This window comes from Chinchilla lanigera, unplaced genomic scaffold (genome assembly GCF_000276665.1).
Source record: "Chinchilla lanigera isolate Chin_1 unplaced genomic scaffold, ChiLan1.0 scaffold00004, whole genome shotgun sequence".
Lineage (NCBI taxonomy): Eukaryota > Metazoa > Chordata > Mammalia > Rodentia > Chinchillidae > Chinchilla > Chinchilla lanigera.
Window position 1 is genome coordinate 40,526,943 of NW_004955405.1, and position 17,807 is coordinate 40,544,749.

General features: G+C 52.1%; 1 protein-coding gene across 3 annotated transcripts in view; it reads left to right on the plus strand.

The window, feature by feature from the left end:
• The window catches only part of Rfx4 (regulatory factor X, 4 (influences HLA class II expression)), a 165,602-nt gene that overhangs the window by 43,552 nt on the left and 104,243 nt on the right, over positions 1-17,807 (plus strand). For all 3 annotated transcript variants that reach the window (XM_005374623.2, XM_005374622.1, XM_005374624.1), the window contains exons 3-4: positions 3,352-3,412; positions 15,447-15,570. In XM_005374623.2, the coding sequence (XP_005374680.1) occupies positions 3,352-3,412; positions 15,447-15,570 (185 nt within the window). The remainder of the gene's footprint in view (positions 1-3,351; positions 3,413-15,446; positions 15,571-17,807) is intronic.

The window sequence follows — 17,807 nt, forward strand, 5'->3', positions numbered from 1 at the left end:
TGCCCGCTTAGGGAGCTCGCCCTCGAGGAAAGAGATGGGTGCACCCAGAAATCCTGAGCTGCCGCTGAGCTGCTAGCTGAGAGCCCAGGAGTGCGCTGTGAGCGCAGAGGGGCTGGGGTCCCCCTGGGAGAGCTTGGGAGGCTACAGCGAGGGGGCTGCACTCCCTGTAGGTGCGAGAGAAAGAGGACCAGGAGGCGAGTGCCAGGCTCAGGAAGCAGCGCGGGTGGGTGCTGAGTCCGTGCCGCCTTTGGACGCCCTGTCCCTGAGAGCGCCGGGTGTCAGCTAGGATGGTCCTGGTGGCAGGGAGGAGAGGCCCCGGGGAGGAGTGTCTGAGCGGAGGAGCCCGGGCTGCCCGAAAACTCAGAGGCGGCGGTGCAGGCAGAGCGCCGTCTCCTTCCTCTCAGCGCCCTCGGCGTGCCCAGGGCCCAGCCTGGCCACTCCTTCCCCGCCTCCTGGTCCCCTTCCCCTTTGAGAATGATCTATGTCCCTGTTTTCTATTATCTTTTATTTTATCCTTTACTGATAGATTGGGCTTCTCATATAAGAGAAACCATATGAGATGTAAGCTGGTGCGACTGATTTATTTCACTGAACATTACGGTCTCGAGGTGTATCCATTTTCCTACAAATGACTCAAGTGGGCCCTTCTTCATAGCAGAGTAGTACTCCATTGTGTGTAAATGCCACATTTTCTTTATCCATTCATCTGCTGATGGGCATGTAGGCCACTTCCAAGATTTAGCTATTGTGAGTTTTGCTGCCATAAACATGGTTATGCATGGATCGCGGTAATAAGATGTCTTCAACTCTTTTGGAAGATACCTAGCCAGGCATGGTGGCACACGCCTGTAATCCCAGCACTCCGGATGTCTATATCTAACTGTCTATATCTATATCAGACTGTCTATATCTAATTTTCTTCTATCAAATTTTGTGGGTTAAGAAGCAGGAGGATCGTTTGAGAGTCAGAGGCCAGCCTGGGCTACAAAGTGAGCTCAAGGCCGGCCTGAACTGCACAGCAAGACCCTGTCTCAAAAAGACAAAAGAGAGAGAGAGAGAGACAGACACAGAGAGAGAGAGAGACCTAGAAGGGGAATAGCTGGGCTGAGTGGAATTTCTAGTTTTAGTTTTTTCCACAGTGATCGTACTAGTTTTCATTCCCACAACAATGTGGGAAGGTCCCTTTTCCCTCCTGAGCCACGCCAGCGTCTGTTGTTATTGGATTTCTTGATGATGCGCATTCTCTCTGGAGTAAGATAGAATCGCAGTGTCGTTTTAATTTGCATTTCTGTAATGGCCAGTAACATTGACATTTTTTCATGTATTTATGGGTTACTTGTAGTTCTTCTGTGAAGTGTCTATTTTTGCCCAGTTTTTGATTGGGTCTTTCACTTTGGGGTCTAATTTTTTGAGTTCTTTATATATTCTAGATATGAGTCTCTTAAAGGCTTAAGTAGGAAAAAAAAAATATTTTCCCAGAAGTACCGGAGTGGTCTTCCTAGGTGTGAGAGGGCAGCATCGAGTCACACGGCCCACTTCGGCCAATCAGGAGCTGCACAACGTGAACGTGCGTACCACAGTTGGTGTGAATGACAACACTACCTGCCTCTGAGCTCAGGTCCCCTCTAGACCAGGGCTGTATAAAGGAAGAGGGAGTCCATGTGACTGTTGGATGTGCAACAATAGTTCCAAAGTCCATGTTCACGAACAGACATTCTAATCAGAATTATACCAACAGTGACAAGTTTTCATGGAAAAAGTATTTGCTGCCCTCAACCTTACTGAGCTAACTTACAAACTTGAGGAAAATTTTTCTTTATAATATATGTAAATTTTTGTCTACAATAAGTACTCATTTTCTTCCATTTCCGTTTTTTTTTTTTTTTTTTTTTTTTTACTTAAACTATGTTCATGAGTACCAATGCATTCCATGCAGATTTTAGGACAGAGCTTGCTTTCGTTGATCTTCTTTATATCTCTAAACAAAGTTTTGTGGATCATATCTGTAGGTTTTGGCATTATGCACTTTCTTTAGAGACTGTCTATCTCTAAGTTTCTTCTATCAAATTTGGTGGGTTAAGAATTTTATGCTGACTATTTCTATCTTCTTCATTAGGAATTGGATAAGAGATTGATGTATTTCTCACTTAATCCATGATAAAAGTGATAACTCCACACGGATCAGCACAGATGATTGTTTAGCTATCATACTGGAGGGCTCAGCAAAGTAAACCCCCTGGGCCAAACCTGGCCTGAGGTCTGTTTTCACAGGCTGAAAGCTAAGAGTGGTTTTTACGGATAAGCTTTTGCACTCTATTTGATCGTGGGGACCATGAAGTGAATCTCAAGTAAGAGAGATATTACCCAGCCCCAAGTGATGTAATTCCCCTCATTAACAGACCTATATTATGAAAATTACACCCAGTAATTATTACTATTATATTTTGAGTTTTGCCAATAAAAAATTTTGTGGAAATTTGTTTCCTCTCTTGTCATATACATTCCACATAACCTTGATTTTGCCATTTCACAGCAAACCTTGAAATGGTTACTATCTGATCTTTTATGGGAAAAATTAGTTGGCCTTGCCCCATGCCGGGCTAACCCGATTCTTCTGAGCCCGTGCATCTCCCCACTGCTCTGACTCTGCTCCACTGGGGTCACAGAGAGAAAGCAGGGAACCCCTTGGTCTGGCCAGGCTGCTGTGACAAAATACCCTGAGCTGGACGAGCTATGAAAACCAGAATTTGTTTCTCTGTGTTCTGGAGGCTGCTACACCAAGGCCAAGGCAGCAGACTGGATGTCCAGTGGGGACCACTTCCAGTGCCCAGGGAGTGCCTGGGGTTGTCCTTGGTGCTAGGGCCGGCCGCCTGCTGGGGCCTTTTTTGATTCGGGCACTAATCCTATTCGCAGGGGCTCTAGTTTCAGGGCTTGGCCACCTCTCAGAGGCCCTGCCTCCAAATGCCACCCCCTTGGGGCTTAAATTTCAACCTCAGCACTGGTGGGGGGAGCCATAGACATTCGGGCCAAGGGGTGAGCCAGGTCAGTGTGCGCTAGGCCCACAGCCAAGCGGCCCCTTGAGAAAATGAGGTCAAGCGTGTTCGTGTCGCTCTGCAGTGAAGGAAGATGCCCTTCAAATGAAAACAAAATCAACCTAAGAGTTGCCCGTGAAAGTCAGACTGCATTAAAGCACGATGAGTCTAACATGTTGGAAAAACCAAAATGTCGTTGTTCTGAAGTCTCTGCCTGTGAGGGAGAGGCTGTCTTTTGAAACTTGGGAGAGCCGAGGGGCCTTTTCCTCTTTTCCTCTGTTTCCTACTGAAGGTAGCTCTGTTTTCTTTCCTTTAACAGATGAGGAAAAGGAAAATAATAGAGCATCCAAGCCCCACTCCACGCCCGCCACGCTGCAGTGGTAAGTGTCGGCTCAGCCTGTGACGGGGCAGGCCGACGTCCCCTCTGGGACGGGTGACCCGTGGGCGCTGGGGCGCTGTCGTGGCCGTGACGGGGAGTCGTCCACTTAACTCCACCAAATCTATTCTGTTTGCAGGTGTATGTGATGCACTCAGCCTTGGTCTAGCTCGGAAATTTGTATTTTCGTATTTTTCTTATTTGGGGGTGGGTTTGTATTTCCACTGTCTAAGTACTGGCAAGGGCCAGACTCTGTGTGGGTGTCATTCGTTGATTTTTACTTGATTGTGTTATTACCATTAATAATGTTACTGCAAATTACAGAAACGGAGGCCCGTTTACTCTTAACATGAGCCCAGAATAAATGAATAATTAATTTCAACTAGGCTATCATTATTTTAATACTTATAACTTTAACCGAAATTACCTATCAGAACGACTTTCTCTTTAATGGTTGAAATTCCTGAGCCGATGCAATGTTTCTTGCTGTGTAAGTGGCCACACTTGTGCTCAGTACTCACAGATAAATTCTCTCCCAAAAGCGGCCCTTGGAAGTCACGCTCTGGGTTTGTCCATCAGAGCACTCTACAGCTGAGAGCCGCCGCTCTGAGGACCTGCTGGTCAGGGGCTGTGATTCCCCTACCCTGGCAGGAGTGGCCGAGGGGAGGAGGGATGGACAGGGAGGAAGTCAGGTCCGCCTGCGCCGCCCTGTGTGGGTGATTTGCACAATTTGTGCCTCATTTCATGCTCACAGTTGTGTGACAGGGTTGTTATTATACCCATTTCACAGAAGGGCCAAATAAAGCCAAGGTGGTGAAATCACTTACCTGAATCACACGCAGCCAGTAGCCAGGGACACAGGGATCAGCCTGGGTCTTTTTGAATGAAACTCCCATGTGTGGGAGGAGAAGGCTCAGCAAGACCAGAGAAGGAAGCGGAGGTTTTCTGGAGCAGGCTGGATTCTGTGCCTGGGCCCCTCATGAGAGGTGAATAGAGGCGGATGTAGAGAAGGTACCCGAAAACCTAGTACAGCCTCTCCACCCAGGGTCTCCAGGGGCAGTTTGCTGTCCACAAGAATGGCCAGTTGTCCAGGCACGGTGGTGCAAGCCTGTAATCCCAGCACTTGGGAGGCTGAGGCAGGAGGATCACCTCAAGTCTGAGGCCAGCCTGGGCTGCATAGCAAGATGCTGTCTCAGAAAACAAGGAGCAGCCCCGGTTATTTCACAGGGCCCTGCTCCTCGCCTTTCTCGCCTCTTCCGCCATTTGTCCCCCGTGTGTATTTTCTCAGCGTTTGAGCTTTTGGCTCTATTTACAGTGACTGAACCTCTCATGCAGATTGTGACAAATACTATTATAAACATCTCAGCCGCACCGCGCCTCCAAATGCCAGGAGGGCGACACACGCCAGGGATCCTGGGAGGAGCAGGTGCTGCTTCTCCCAGGAAATGCAAGAAACTGGTGGACACTTGCTTTATGGAGCAGATTGTTTTGGAATAAACATCCAAAAGGAGGAAATCGTGTGCCCAGGCTGTGCTCTGTGGTTCTCAGACCGCTGCCTGCCCCCAGGAGGCTGTGACAGTGCAGTCTCTGCCACTTCACGGCCAGGCAGAGCCCCCTGCTCCAGCGCAGCCCTGTGCCGCCTGGGAGGGACCTCTGCGTCCTGCTGCAGGTGCCCGCTGCGCGTGGGGCACGTGGCTCCGACCCACCCCGTGGTCCTGAGGCTGGGCCAAGTTGCCCGGGACCTGCACGGAGTGGCACGGGCTGGGCGCTCGGGGACCCTCTGCACACCATCCTTCAAGCCCCATAAGGACAATCTCGGTGCGGCTGGTGCTCCTGGGCCACCTCTGGACTGGTCCCCTGCTGCTGGACCTCGAGGCTCAGGGAGAAAATCCCAGAAGAAACTTCACCCTCCGCTCACAAGGTCAGGGGAGATCATCTTCCTGAAGGACACACTCACTTCCCAGGGGCAAATCAGCTGTGAAAATGTGTGTGTCAGTCTCGCCATTATCGAAAGGCATTCTGTGTTCAAAGAACATTGATTGTCCTCCAACTCCCATTGTCCGGTTAACCTGGTCTTTCTGCTGTGTGTTGCACTGCACACCTGCCATTCCTGCAGCTCAGGAGGCTGAGGCAGGAGAAGTCCAAGTTCAAGGTCAGCCTGGACAACTTATTGAATGGATGGATGGATGGATGGATGGTTGAAAAAAGAAAAGGTTGGGAATATAGCTCAGTGTAAAGGCCCTGGGTTCAATCACCAGTACACCCCTAACCCATCCGAAAAAGAGAAGATGCTGTTTTGGTCATGACCTACTTCAGGAAGTGCCTCCGGAGCACCTGCTGTGTGCGGGGTCCTGGTGTGGACTCTGTGAGTGCACCGGGGGTGAGATGGGCTGGGGAATGGCTGACAGGGTGTGGTTTATTCATAAACGACAGACAGAGGTGGGTGCTGCCGAAGGACGGGGTGGCAGGGGCTGTCCCAGGGGGCTTCTCCCGGAGGCGGCGCTTCATGGAGGGAGAGACAGGACGTCCTCACCGACCTCGGGACCCTGGGGCCCTCAGGGCAGAGCACGCCTGACAGGAACGGCTTCCTTAGAACGGCCTCCCAGGGGGCATAGGCTGGGCTCCCAGGCTCACCCTGAGTGTAGGGGTAGTTGGTTCGGTGCACCCTGAGTCCACACCACAGGGCATGGGGGCACTGGAGCTGCGGGCAGGCTCCACAGTCACCCTGAGACTTCAGCTCCCTCCACCCCCACGTTCTCCGGGGACCCGGAGGGACCCGGACCAGAGGCCACTTCCCAGCAGTGGGCAGTGCTGCCGGGGTCCTCCAGGTAACTTGGGCTCCTTCCCACGAGGGGCGCAGGCCAAGCCGGTTCAAGGAACCATGAGACAGTGGACAGAGACATGAGACAGGGATGCAGAGGAGGCCGAGGCCAGCGGGGGAAGGTCTGCACACGGGAGGGACGGCTAGGACCTTTCTCCACACCCAGCCAGGAGCAGGTGCAATCAGGACGCCCCCACCCGGCCTGGGTCACTGTGCCCAGGGTCACTGATGCCACCATTTCAGCAAACTTTCCCCCTTTTTGCTCGGGCTGCCTGGGAGCTCAGAGGTAAACCCAAACTGACCGCTCAGTGATCTGACTGTGCAAGTTCAGCACTGTTTGCCTGCCTCAGCCTCTTCTTTCCTTTGCCTCATTTTCCTTTTTGCTTTTGTTGGGTTTTTAGAAAAAGTCAGGAAATGAATGAATGCAGTCAATCTTTTTTATTTATACAAGTAACACATTTTCTTGTTATAAAATTAGAGCTCTGAGATGAGGCTCATGTCTGGTGTTGTCCTTTGATTCTCCCTCAGAAAAAAACCCTATACCTCCCCAGGGAGAGGTTGTGCATGCACACGTGTGTGTGTGTGCATGCGTGTGCATATGTGTGTGCACATGTGTCACGTGTCTGTATTTACAAACCGTGCCTATGTGTTTCCACGCATGTGAACCTGTACAAGTTTTTGAACGTGCTTTTTTTCCTTGCGCTCATCTTTGTAAAAAGTGTGTGGAACCTCACACTAAAACATCGTGGCTGCCTGTCACACGCTGCAGATCCACACCTTGCTCCCCGCCCTCAAACAGGTGATGTCGCCCCCAGCACAAACACTTACAAATCAATGAGTAAACTAAGACCTTGGCCCTGTAGCAAGATCTCACTCTGGAGGCACCTGTGTCCTCGAGCTGTCCCCTGTCCGGGAACAGCGTGTGGCCTGCAAGTGCCCAGCCCCGGGGCCGTCTGGCTGGACTTGGGACTCGGGTGCCTGGCGGGTTCCAATGTGTCTCCTCTTTGCCACCCCTGCTGCCTGCCCTCCCCACTGCCCTGGAGGCCAGGCCCAGCAGCCAAGCAGCCCAAACTGACCAGTCCACGTGGCCCGGGAGCAAACAGGCAAATACTGTGCAGCGCCCCTGCCAAAGCCTTCCCGCACCCTCGCACACGAGGTTAGTGAGACCCGGCCGGTGAGCACCGGGCACCGCTAGAACCCGAACCACACCCTCTGTCCACACCTCGGCTCCAGCTCCGACTGCGGAAGGCGGCTCTGGCCGCCCCACCTGTCCTGTCCCCCATCCCTCGTCCGCTGCACGCCCTGCCCTGGTTCCTGAAGCCAGGCTCGCCCCAAAGCCAGGGAAGGCCAGGGCTCCACTTTCCTGGTGGGGGTGGAGGAGCGATTTCTTTCTTTTGAAAATCCCAAAAGGAGGCGTGGGGCCACTGACAGCTCTCAACAGTTCCAATGAACATGCCGCAGAAGTACCTGCGGCGTTCTCTCCCGGTATCTGCGGAGGGCGTAGGAGGAAACGAGCCCGCTCCACGCCAAAGCCGAGGGCTGGCGGTGTGCACCGGGCCACGCTCTGTGGGCACGTCAACACCTGGCATCTGTGCCCGCTTCTGACTCGGTCCTTTTACTCAGTGGTGACAGTGTCATCTGCTGTCATGGCACGTTAGGCGGCCTGGTTCCCAAGGGAGAGACTGAACTTTTCTAGCTCTGGATTCAACCAGCGGGGCCAGGCCATGCCAGTGAGTGGGACAGTGCCCCGTGGGTGCCGCTTACCCCAGAAGGGCCCAGGAGCAGGACGGTGAAGGGTGCTCTGGGCTCTGAGGAAGAGGTGCTCCCTGTCGAGTGACTTTCAGATTTTAAAGGAAAGCAGCCGGGCTGGTGGTGCTTGCCTGTCTTCCTGCACTGGTTCGTGGGGGACGTCGGGCTGTGTGTGTGTGTGTGCGTGCGCACACTCATGCGTGAGACACATCTCAGGTGTTTCACGCCCCTCTCCGTCCCCTCCGCCTCCCCTACCCCTTTGCAGACTGTGAACTGACTTTAGAAGCAGGCGGACCCATTCCACATTCTGGAGAGAAACTGCAGTAGGCCAAGTACTCTCCCCACCAGGCCACGCCCCACGCTCCCCCGCTTGTGCTGACGTGGGTTTGGCTGCATGGCACTGCCGCACTGCCAAGGGCTAGCTGCCCAGGGCCATCGGGAAGAGCCTGATGCCACCGGCCACAGGGACCTGTCAGCCCTGCTGGAATCTTCCGAGCCGCCATCTTCTGTGTGGTCGTTGGTGAAGGGCCGCAGTTGTGTGGTGTGTGACTGTGACTCTGTTTAAACAGCAGGAAACTGAGGCAGGCAGCAGAACACCGCAGAGGGTCACAGTCTCGCTGGACCGAGGAGGGAGAAGAGGCTGGGCCAGGAGTGGCCTTGGAAAGTTGAGGCCCAACCCCCACCACTGATGGGCTCGTCTAACAGCAGCAAGTCGCTGGCTTGAGTGGTGGTTTATTTACAGACTCAGTTTTGTTTTGTTCTGTTCTGGCCTCTGCTTAAATCAGCCTCAGCCTAATCAGTGCCCGCACCTGCAGGGCGTCACTGCTTTCTATGCAGTCGCTGGGGGAAGGCACTGCCTCCCGGGTGCCTCCTGGCAGCTGCCGGCTTCTCGCAGGCAGAGCTTGGCCTGCAGTAGGTGCTCAGTAAACACAGGCTCACTGATCCAATGAAACAGAGCCTAGTGCCTGGGAGAGCTTCAGATCCTGCAGCCCTGGGCCCCGGGAAATCACCCCAGCTCCATCTCCGCCACAATCCTGGGACGACGTCAGCTGGAGCTATGAATGCAGCCATCCCTGCGTGGTGACGTGAGCCCCCTGCATCTTAGGATGAAGGCCCTCAGAGTCCCCCCGGCCCAGCGGACAGCTGCCCCTCCTGCCTTCCGGCGTCTCTTCCTTCTCTCCAGACCCGCAGTGCTGCTGGCTGTGTGGAGAGTCCAGGAACGCGCGAACCGGCAGGGGAATGCGAGTCCATCCCTGCGTGAAGGGTCTTCACTCCAACTATAAAATGTCACCTGAAGAGTCGCCAGCGATGGAGAACCGCCCTGGTCATTGCCACTTCATTGGTGTTGCTGCGCGCCCGCCAGGGGCTGAGGACCTGCGAGGCTTCCTGTCTGCTTTTCCTGGGCGATGGGCTCTGCTTCCTTCGTTTTATGGAAGAAGGAAGTGAGTGAGTCCAAGGCGTGTGCCGGGCTATCCTGCTCCTGAGGAGTGGAGACGGGACCCCAGCCCGACCACCCAGGGCTGCCTCTTGGTGAAGGCAGCTGTCAGGGCGCCGAGCAGACGGGAGGAGCTGGGGCAGCGGGCGGTGGCGGGAGCAGAGCCCACGCCTCCTCCGTCAGAGCCTCCCCTCCGGGTCTCGGCTTGGCTTGGTGCTGCTGTTAGATCACTGTGGCATCCCAGGGACAAACGGGGCTTTGGCAACAAGAACCTGTGAAGAGGTGACTGGCAGAGGAGGCTGGGGACATTCAACATCCCGTCCTCCGGGCGAGGGACGCGCAGGGGGCCGCAAGCGTGGGGCTCAGTGAGGTGCACTGCTGGAGAGAAAGGCGCGCGGCAGTGGGGCGAGAGAAGCAAGCAAAGTAGTCAGCACGGGCCTGACGCCCGGGGAGAGAAGCAGACCCTGCGGGGAGGCCCTGGGGAGCCGCCGAAGGCTGCAGGACTTAGCAGCATCTTTCTTCTTTTCCGCCACAAAGCATAGTGTCAGGTGTCTGGGGTGGCCTCAGTGATAAGTTATGACACTCTATATTTTTAAAAAGATCCTGTTGATTTTTGGTAAAACAGAAGAAAAAGGTTTCCACAAGAATTTGAGAAATGGAAGCCGGACATGGTCGCCCACACCTCTAAGCCCAGCACTCTGGAGGCTGAGGCAGGAGGATTGCTGTGAGTTTGAGGCCAGCCTGGGCTACATAGCAAGACTCTGTCTCAAATACAAACAACAAAAGAAGTTGAGCAGTGGACACTTTGACTGCGTGAACACACAAGAGGCCACAGGTTAAACATGAGAACCCAGGAGCGTCCTAGGTGTGATGCCACTCGCCCTGCCTCAGAGGGTGTCAGAACACAGCTTCCTCGATGCACACCAGGTGGCCAAGAGCTAGAGCCCCGGAGCAGGAAGAGGTCTTTGTAAAAGCCGAGGCCTATGCTAGCGGCTCGGGCCAGCTCACAGATCCAGTTCATTATCTGTCCATAATAGGATGGGCTCGATTCAAATCCGATCAAGTTGTTAAACACGAGATAAGAGAACGGAGCACGTCGGGGACTTTGTGTCTGTGACTATTAAAGCGAAATCCAGGTATAATGGGGCATTGTTCATCATGCCAGGCTAATGATGTCCTCTGAAGACAGGAAGAAAGGGCAAGTCTCATCATCAGATATGAAGAGAAATAATTAACTGCTTTCCCTCCGCCTGCCTTGGTCAGGGAGTGGACATTCCAATTAGCAACTTTCGTCCCTGGATTTTGCTGGGTGGCTAGAAAAGGTGTCTCGATGCTGCTCCTGGAGAAACGCATCAAGCACCAGAGGTGCCTTCCGTGTCAATCCCGTCCCTCCGTGCACAGCGCTTATTAAAATGCTTCATCATCATAGGCCACCTGGCTACTTTGAGGCTCAGCAGCTCCAGGAACAGGAACAAAACACGGGGAGAAATGTGATTATTTAGACGGCACTGGCCTTTGACAGGTAACTGCTTAATTAGCTCAGCTTGGGTGACGGTGACTTCCACCCATCTGATTAGAATAGTTTGTTGTTGCTATGGGTTCCTTAACATGGTGTATGATAAGCAGAATCTTGTGTTTTGATTTCGGTCGCTTGGCCAGATTTAGTGAGAAAGCAGAAATAGTAGCTCAGGCTCAGGATCTCAATGTAAATGATGGGGAAGGCAGGAACCTGCCCGGGGACCGTCACTCCAGCACCACCTTTGGATGCGTTACTTCCCGCCATGACTTGTGTCCCTTGGAACAGGTCTGATTCCGGGGAATGGAGCCATTCACCCAACAGGCTCAGTTAGGAACCTGAGGACTGCCTTGGCTGCCTCCCCCTACATCTGGCTGCACAAGTCCCACACCCCGTGTTATCTCTGTCCCCGAAACTCATGCCTGCCTTTCTGATCTGAACTGTCAGAGTGGCTCCTAGCCAGTTTCAATTGTTTCTTCCGTCATTCAACAAGCGGTAATGGATCAGACTTTGCTAGAGCACCTCAGCTTCCCACCACAGAGGTGCAGGGTGGCCTTCCCAAAGAACAAACTGGCTGTCCCAGGTCCAGGCTCAAACAAAAAGAAAAAGATGCATTGGCCTGCTATCACTTGAATGGATTTTATATAAGACAAATTCCGAATGGTTTGAAATGCATGTTTGTTAAATGTGCCCATAGATTCTTCTGGCCAAAACAAACGTTAGGTACCCTCTAGCACATATAAGCAAAAATGGATGCGTTCTTCCTCCCCACCACTGTTTATGCTGAAAGTTGACAGCCCAAATTGTTCACAGCTATGCACTAGCCTGGAAGATGTTCCACAGCGCTAGTCTAAAGTGTGGAAGTGGAATCTCTTCAAAGAAAGTCACTTAATGGAACTCTTGAGTCTGAAATAAAACCTATGAAACTTGAGTCTTTTGCTGCTTTTCGATGTTCTTTAATTCTCAGCCCATTGCTGCCTGATAGAACATTTTGAGCTTTAAACGCACCGTGTTAGTTGTTTTTTCCCATTCTAGATGCAAATACCGGATACCCACAATTTAACGGAGAGGTGTATTCGGCTCACGGTTTCAGGGGATTCAACTCCTGGTCAGCTGGCTCCAAGGCAGGAGCATCATGGCGGAAGGGTGTGGAAAAGCAAAGCTACCTGGTTCAGGGTGGCCCAGAAACACCAGAGAGGAAGGGGCCGGGGACCAGACACAGACTGCAAGGTTACACCACCACCGGCCCCCCAGATGTGAAAGGTGCACTTTACAATCCCCTCGGATGCTCCCAAGCCAGCTAGGTTGGCAATAAACTTAACCATCGTTGCAATATTAGTTATTTTTGCTACCGATGACATTGCTATTATTATTCCTGTAACATCCCAGAAACACTCCAGTCTTTTTGCCTCTGGGCCTTTTTTTTTTTTTCTTTTTTCAGTACTTTCTGAGTACCACTTTAGTGCCTTCTTTTGAAAAGAGTGTTTTTCTAGTAACTCCTCCCTGCCAAGTCTCACTCCCTTTCTTGGCACTGGAAGAGTCTTCACCCCATCGTGGTCCTTTCCCTTGAGATCCCTTCACAAGCTGCCCTTCCCACCCAATCCAGTGTCCCTCATCCCAGGCACACAGCACACTCTTCTCTCAATCTCTCGCCTGCCACCCCCACCAACTGCCATGGCAGAAGAGCACCGGGCATCACGAGAAAAGAACTCCTACTTGCTGGCTGCATTAGCAGATGAGTTACGCTCTCTGCACCTCAGCTCCCTAATCTGGAAGCTAGTTATAGTTATAACCACCGCATCTGGTATTGTGAGGATCAGGTGAGACCGGTCCTGCTCAGGGCCTGGCACCCAGTAGGAGCTCAGCAGATACCACCTGTTATTTGCCGCTACAAAATTCCAAGCCCATTTCCCTGCGAGACCTTCACGGACCATCCCCACCCACACACGAAGATCTTTGCCCACTTTCAGCTGACTGCAAAGTGCGCTGGGACACAGGTCACGTCTTACGCCAATGCCAGGGCCCACAGGAGCCGGGCAGGCAAGAAAACAGGCTTGGTGCAGGAAGAATGCGAGGAAGGGGTGAGGGTGGGGCCAAGTCCTGGGCACGTCGCGCTCTGGCCGGTTGTCACTGTGTGGGAAAACGGGTCTGGGGCTGCAAGACCACAGCTTTTCCATGAGAAACCAGAAATCCAGCCCTGCTGCGAAGCGCGCTGGATTTCAGAAGTTGGGCAAATGCTGTTCAGCCGAGCAAAGCGCTCCCGGGAGACCCTGGGCTGTGCGTGCTGCCGCGTGTGCAGACGTGCCCGGGCTGTGCCAGGACCCCGCACTCGCTCGCCAGAGAAGCAGCCTGCGGTGGCAGGGATGGGCCCAGGCTGACCTCCCAGGATGATCTCCCTTCACTGTGGGCCTGAAACTTAGGGAAACCCATTCTGTATGCAGAACCAGTCTCCTGCCGGGAATTGCACTTCAAGGTCCAGTTCTGACATCGGGGACGCACACACTGGAATGTAAGGCCTTTGTTCTGTTCCCCACTCTTTCCGGGATGTGGACAAAGCTGCCTGACACTCAGCAAATATTTGTTGAATGAAAAAGTGCCCTGGTCTTCATCCATGCTCCCCGTGGTATCCCCAGTGCTTGGCAGGTGCTAAGAAATCAATATTTGTTGAATGAATAATGGATTGAAATAGTCTCTCTGTTGAGCCCCTATTGTGTTCCCCGGGGAAGAAGCTAAACCTCAAGGGTTCAGAAGTGACTCGGACACTGTCCCAGACTCAAGGTGTTTGGTCACCAGGAAGGGTTATGGAAACTATTTCCCGGAACAGTTCTGAAACCCGCTGGAGTTACTCAGGGCTCCTGTCCCAGAGGAGAAGGGAGGGCGGGGTGCAGCAGCAGGCTTCGGCACCCCCAAGGACCCCCAGGCTGTACTCGACATGAGGTTCGGGTATGAGATCACTGGACTGCTTTCTTCCGGGTCACGTGCTGGAATGGGCTGAGTGGGCCCTGGGCTTTCAAGCGAGCACCTCAGGAGGCCGTGTCCTCATTCCGCTCGAGTGATGGCGGTGCTGGGCTGCTCCCTTGGCGCTTGCTCACCGAGCGGGAAGCCACTTGAGGACACTCATTTCACGGCTTTGGAATCACTTGGACACCCCCCCAAATGTTAAGAAAAGAGTTATCACTTTATCTCTCAAACTGGGTTCCCAATGGCCTCGGGTTGTTTCCTAAAGTCCAATTCATGGTCAAAGGAGAAATGTGTTCTTTTGGAGAATTCAAAGTGCAGACAGTATCCCCAGCTCTACAGGCAGGGCCTATAGAGGCGATCTCAGATTGTCACGGGACGGGACGATTTTGCGGGAAGAGACTAACCTTCCAATGTGTCTGTAGCAATGGAGGCAGGATTCACTTGGATGCTTAAATTCTGGTGTTTACAAAAGTCATAAGAGCCGGGAGTGGTGGCACACACCTGTAATCCCAGCCCTCAGGAGGCTGAGGCAGGAGGATCCTTGCAAGTTTGAGACCAGCCTGTACTACAAAGTGAGCTAAAGGTCAGCCTGAACTGCATAGCGAGACCCTGTCTCAAAAAGGAAAAAAACAAGTCATACCTAGTTTTCCTGTATGTCCCCAATGTCTGACACAGAATCTGGGCAGAGAGCTGCCCCATGGTGACTTGTGCAGAGGAACAATGGGTACCAATGACGGCTCACCTCACAAAGTGCCTACCTACCACGCACGTGCCGGGCACTATGCTAACGCGTGTCTGTCACGCATCACCTGGTCTGACAGTCACAGCCACCTGGGGAGGTAGTTACTCCATGCTTGCTACGGGACACTGAGTCCTGAGTTTACATAACTCTCCCAAGATCACCACGCCAGACAGTGATGAGGCTGGGATTTGAACCCACTGGAAAGCAGGCATCTCTCCTAGAAAGATGCCTACCTGTAACCTGTGCGCTAAAGTGGGGATGGGTGTGGAATCACTGATCCCCGTGCAGTGGAAGACAAGGTGCTCTAAATTAATCAGGAGGCCAGCCGAGGTTGTGGCTGTGAACCCGTCTAGCCGGTGGCTTAGTGGAGTCCAGCTGTACAAGTGCGGCTGTTTTTGTCACCAAGAAGCAGCATCCTTCGCCTTCTTCCCGCTAGGAATGGCTGCCCACGTGGGTGTGTGTTCAAAGCCTGCTGGGTGGGGGCCTGCAAGACCTCATACGGCTTTTGGAGCCCGGGGGGACCTGATCCAACCGGAATACAGCCAGGCCCGTGACAACACAGAGCAGGAGTGGGCACTTGGGCTGGGAAAGTAGCTGGGGATCCCACAGTGGGGGACGGGATTCTGGTCCCACTGAGCTGCTTAACTCAATGACCTCGGACAGCTGGCTCTGTCTCCCTGGGCCTCGATCCCCCACCGGTAGGAAGAGGGTTATTCCCCAGGTTTGCCCAGCTCCGGAGGAGGATGGGGTGAATGGACGTTTCTTGCTTGGGGAAGGTAACTTCTGTTTCGCTCATTGGGCAATTTTTCCCTAGGCTGGAGGAAAACTATGAGATTGCAGAAGGCGTCTGCATTCCTCGCAGCGCCCTGTACATGCACTACCTGGATTTCTGCGAGAAGAACGACACCCAGCCTGTCAACGCCGCCAGCTTCGGGAAGGTGAGTCCGCCTCTGCCCGCCGCCAGCTCTCACCAGTGCACACGCAGAGTTTGGGGTGTTTTGTGTGCATTTTGAATACCTTTGTTTTCATGATATTTTGCTGCAAAAACTTTCAAACAGTTGTCACCAAGCAGTGCCAAAACAGTGACGCCAAAGTATTCGGTAAGACTTTTTGCTGTAAAAATCTCCAATTCTAAGAGGTTTTAAAGTAAGAAGCAGATGTCCCAGATACTTTCTTTCCTCGGAGACAAACACTGTGGACTCACAGGTGTACTACACACGTGTCTCGAGCCCGGCTTCACCATGAACGCGTCAACACACTGGGGAGGAGCCTGCAGATCCAGGGCCTCCCCTCGGGTGCGGCTGTTGGTGCAACAACCTCGGGCCCCGGGGTTGTCTCTGTACCTTCTGATAAAATCTTAGTTGACATTTAGGGCTCTCTGTATCAAAAAATTGGTAGCACTGGCCATTCATATTGACCAGGACAAGGAAATCTGCCGAGCATTCTTTAAGACTGGTTACTTGTTTACTGAAGGGCTAGAAGACTAGATTTTATATCCCCAAACCCAAGTGAAGGTGAGTCAATACATCTAAACTCCTCTTTTTATTAGCTTCCTTCCTAGACGTAAATTTTACTGCATCTGCTAACGAGAGGTAGGCAGGCATGTTCTGCGCTCCCTTGCTGTTAGCCCATCTTCCGGTTCATAACGACCACAGTCTTTGTACGGGGGTGGTGCCTGCGCAGAGCGACTCTTCATCCCTGTGTTTCTCCTTCCCTCCCTCCCATCCACCTCTTGGTCCCCTTTCAATGTGCCAAAGATTGATCTCCCTCTTTCCTATTGTCTGTCTTTTACTTTGGTCTTTAATTTATTTGTAATGTGTGTTTCTCATAGTAGAGTCACCATTCAGTATGGAAGCTTGTGTATCTGATTTATTTCACTTAACATTATGGTCTCAAGTTGCATTCATTTTTCTACAAATGCCTCAAATTTATCCTTCTTTATGGCAGAGTAGAATTCCATTGTGTGTAAGCCCACACTTTCTCTATCCACTTATCTGTTGATGGACTTATAGACCACTTCCACAGCTTAAGTACTGTCCATTGTGCTGTTTTAAACAAGGCTATGCATGCATCACTGTAATCTGATGTCTTTAACTCTGTCAGGAAGATTCCAGGAAGGGGAATAGCTGCATGGAATGGAATTTCTAGTTTCTGTGCTTTGAGGAATCTCCATACTGGTTTCCATAGTGATTGTACTAGTTTACAATCCCACCAACAATACAGAAAGTTTCTTTTTATCCTGTAGCCTCGCCAGCATTTGTAATAATCTGATTTCTCGATGATGGATACTCTTTCTGGGGTAAGATGGAATCTCAGTGTTGTTTTAATTTTCATTTTTCTAATGGCCAATGATGCTGAACATTTTTCAAGTATTTATTGGCCATTTGTACTTTTTCATCTGAGATGTGTCTATTCATTTCACTTGCCCATTTTTTATTGGATCTTTTGTTTTTGGTGGGGTCTGATTTTTTTAGTTCTTTATATATTCTAGATATTAGTCCTCTGTCCAAGGAATAGCTGGCAAAGTTGTTTTTTTTTTCCATTGTGTAGACTGTCTCTTCACTCTGTTGTACTTCCTTTGCTGTGCAGAAGCTTTCTAACTTGATACGATCCCATTTGTTCATTCCTGATGTTATTTCTTATGCAGTTGGGCTTCTGTTCAGCAGATTAAGCACTTCTGTTTCGACCCTAGACCTTTGATCCATTTTTAGTTTAGTTTAGTGGTGATGAGAGATATGGGCCTGGGTTCAGTCTCCAGGGCACCCTTTGTTAAGACGCCGTCTTTCTTCCACATATGCGCCAGGCCTCTTTGTCGAGGATAAGCTGCCCGACTCACACCCCTATTCGGTCCCACTTTTCCGAGTGCAGACATACCAAGGATTGAAATGGCAGGATGAAGTCGAGGCATAACTTTTGGGAATTCCCCTTTCAGATCCCCAACAGACAAACCCTGAGCAGGAAAAGCCAAACCTCACAACCTAACCAAACAGAGAACACAGAGCAGGGTCTCCGCCAAGCACCCTGGAGAGCTCAAACCTGAGTGGCGGAGTGGGCTCCACGCCGTAAGTGAGGAGGCTGTCCTGGGGGAGCTTGGGGGGGGATGTCTCTGTGACTGAACGCTCTTCTTCCAAAGGAACAAGGGTGTGCCATTCGTTCCTCAGTCCCTTCACGTTGG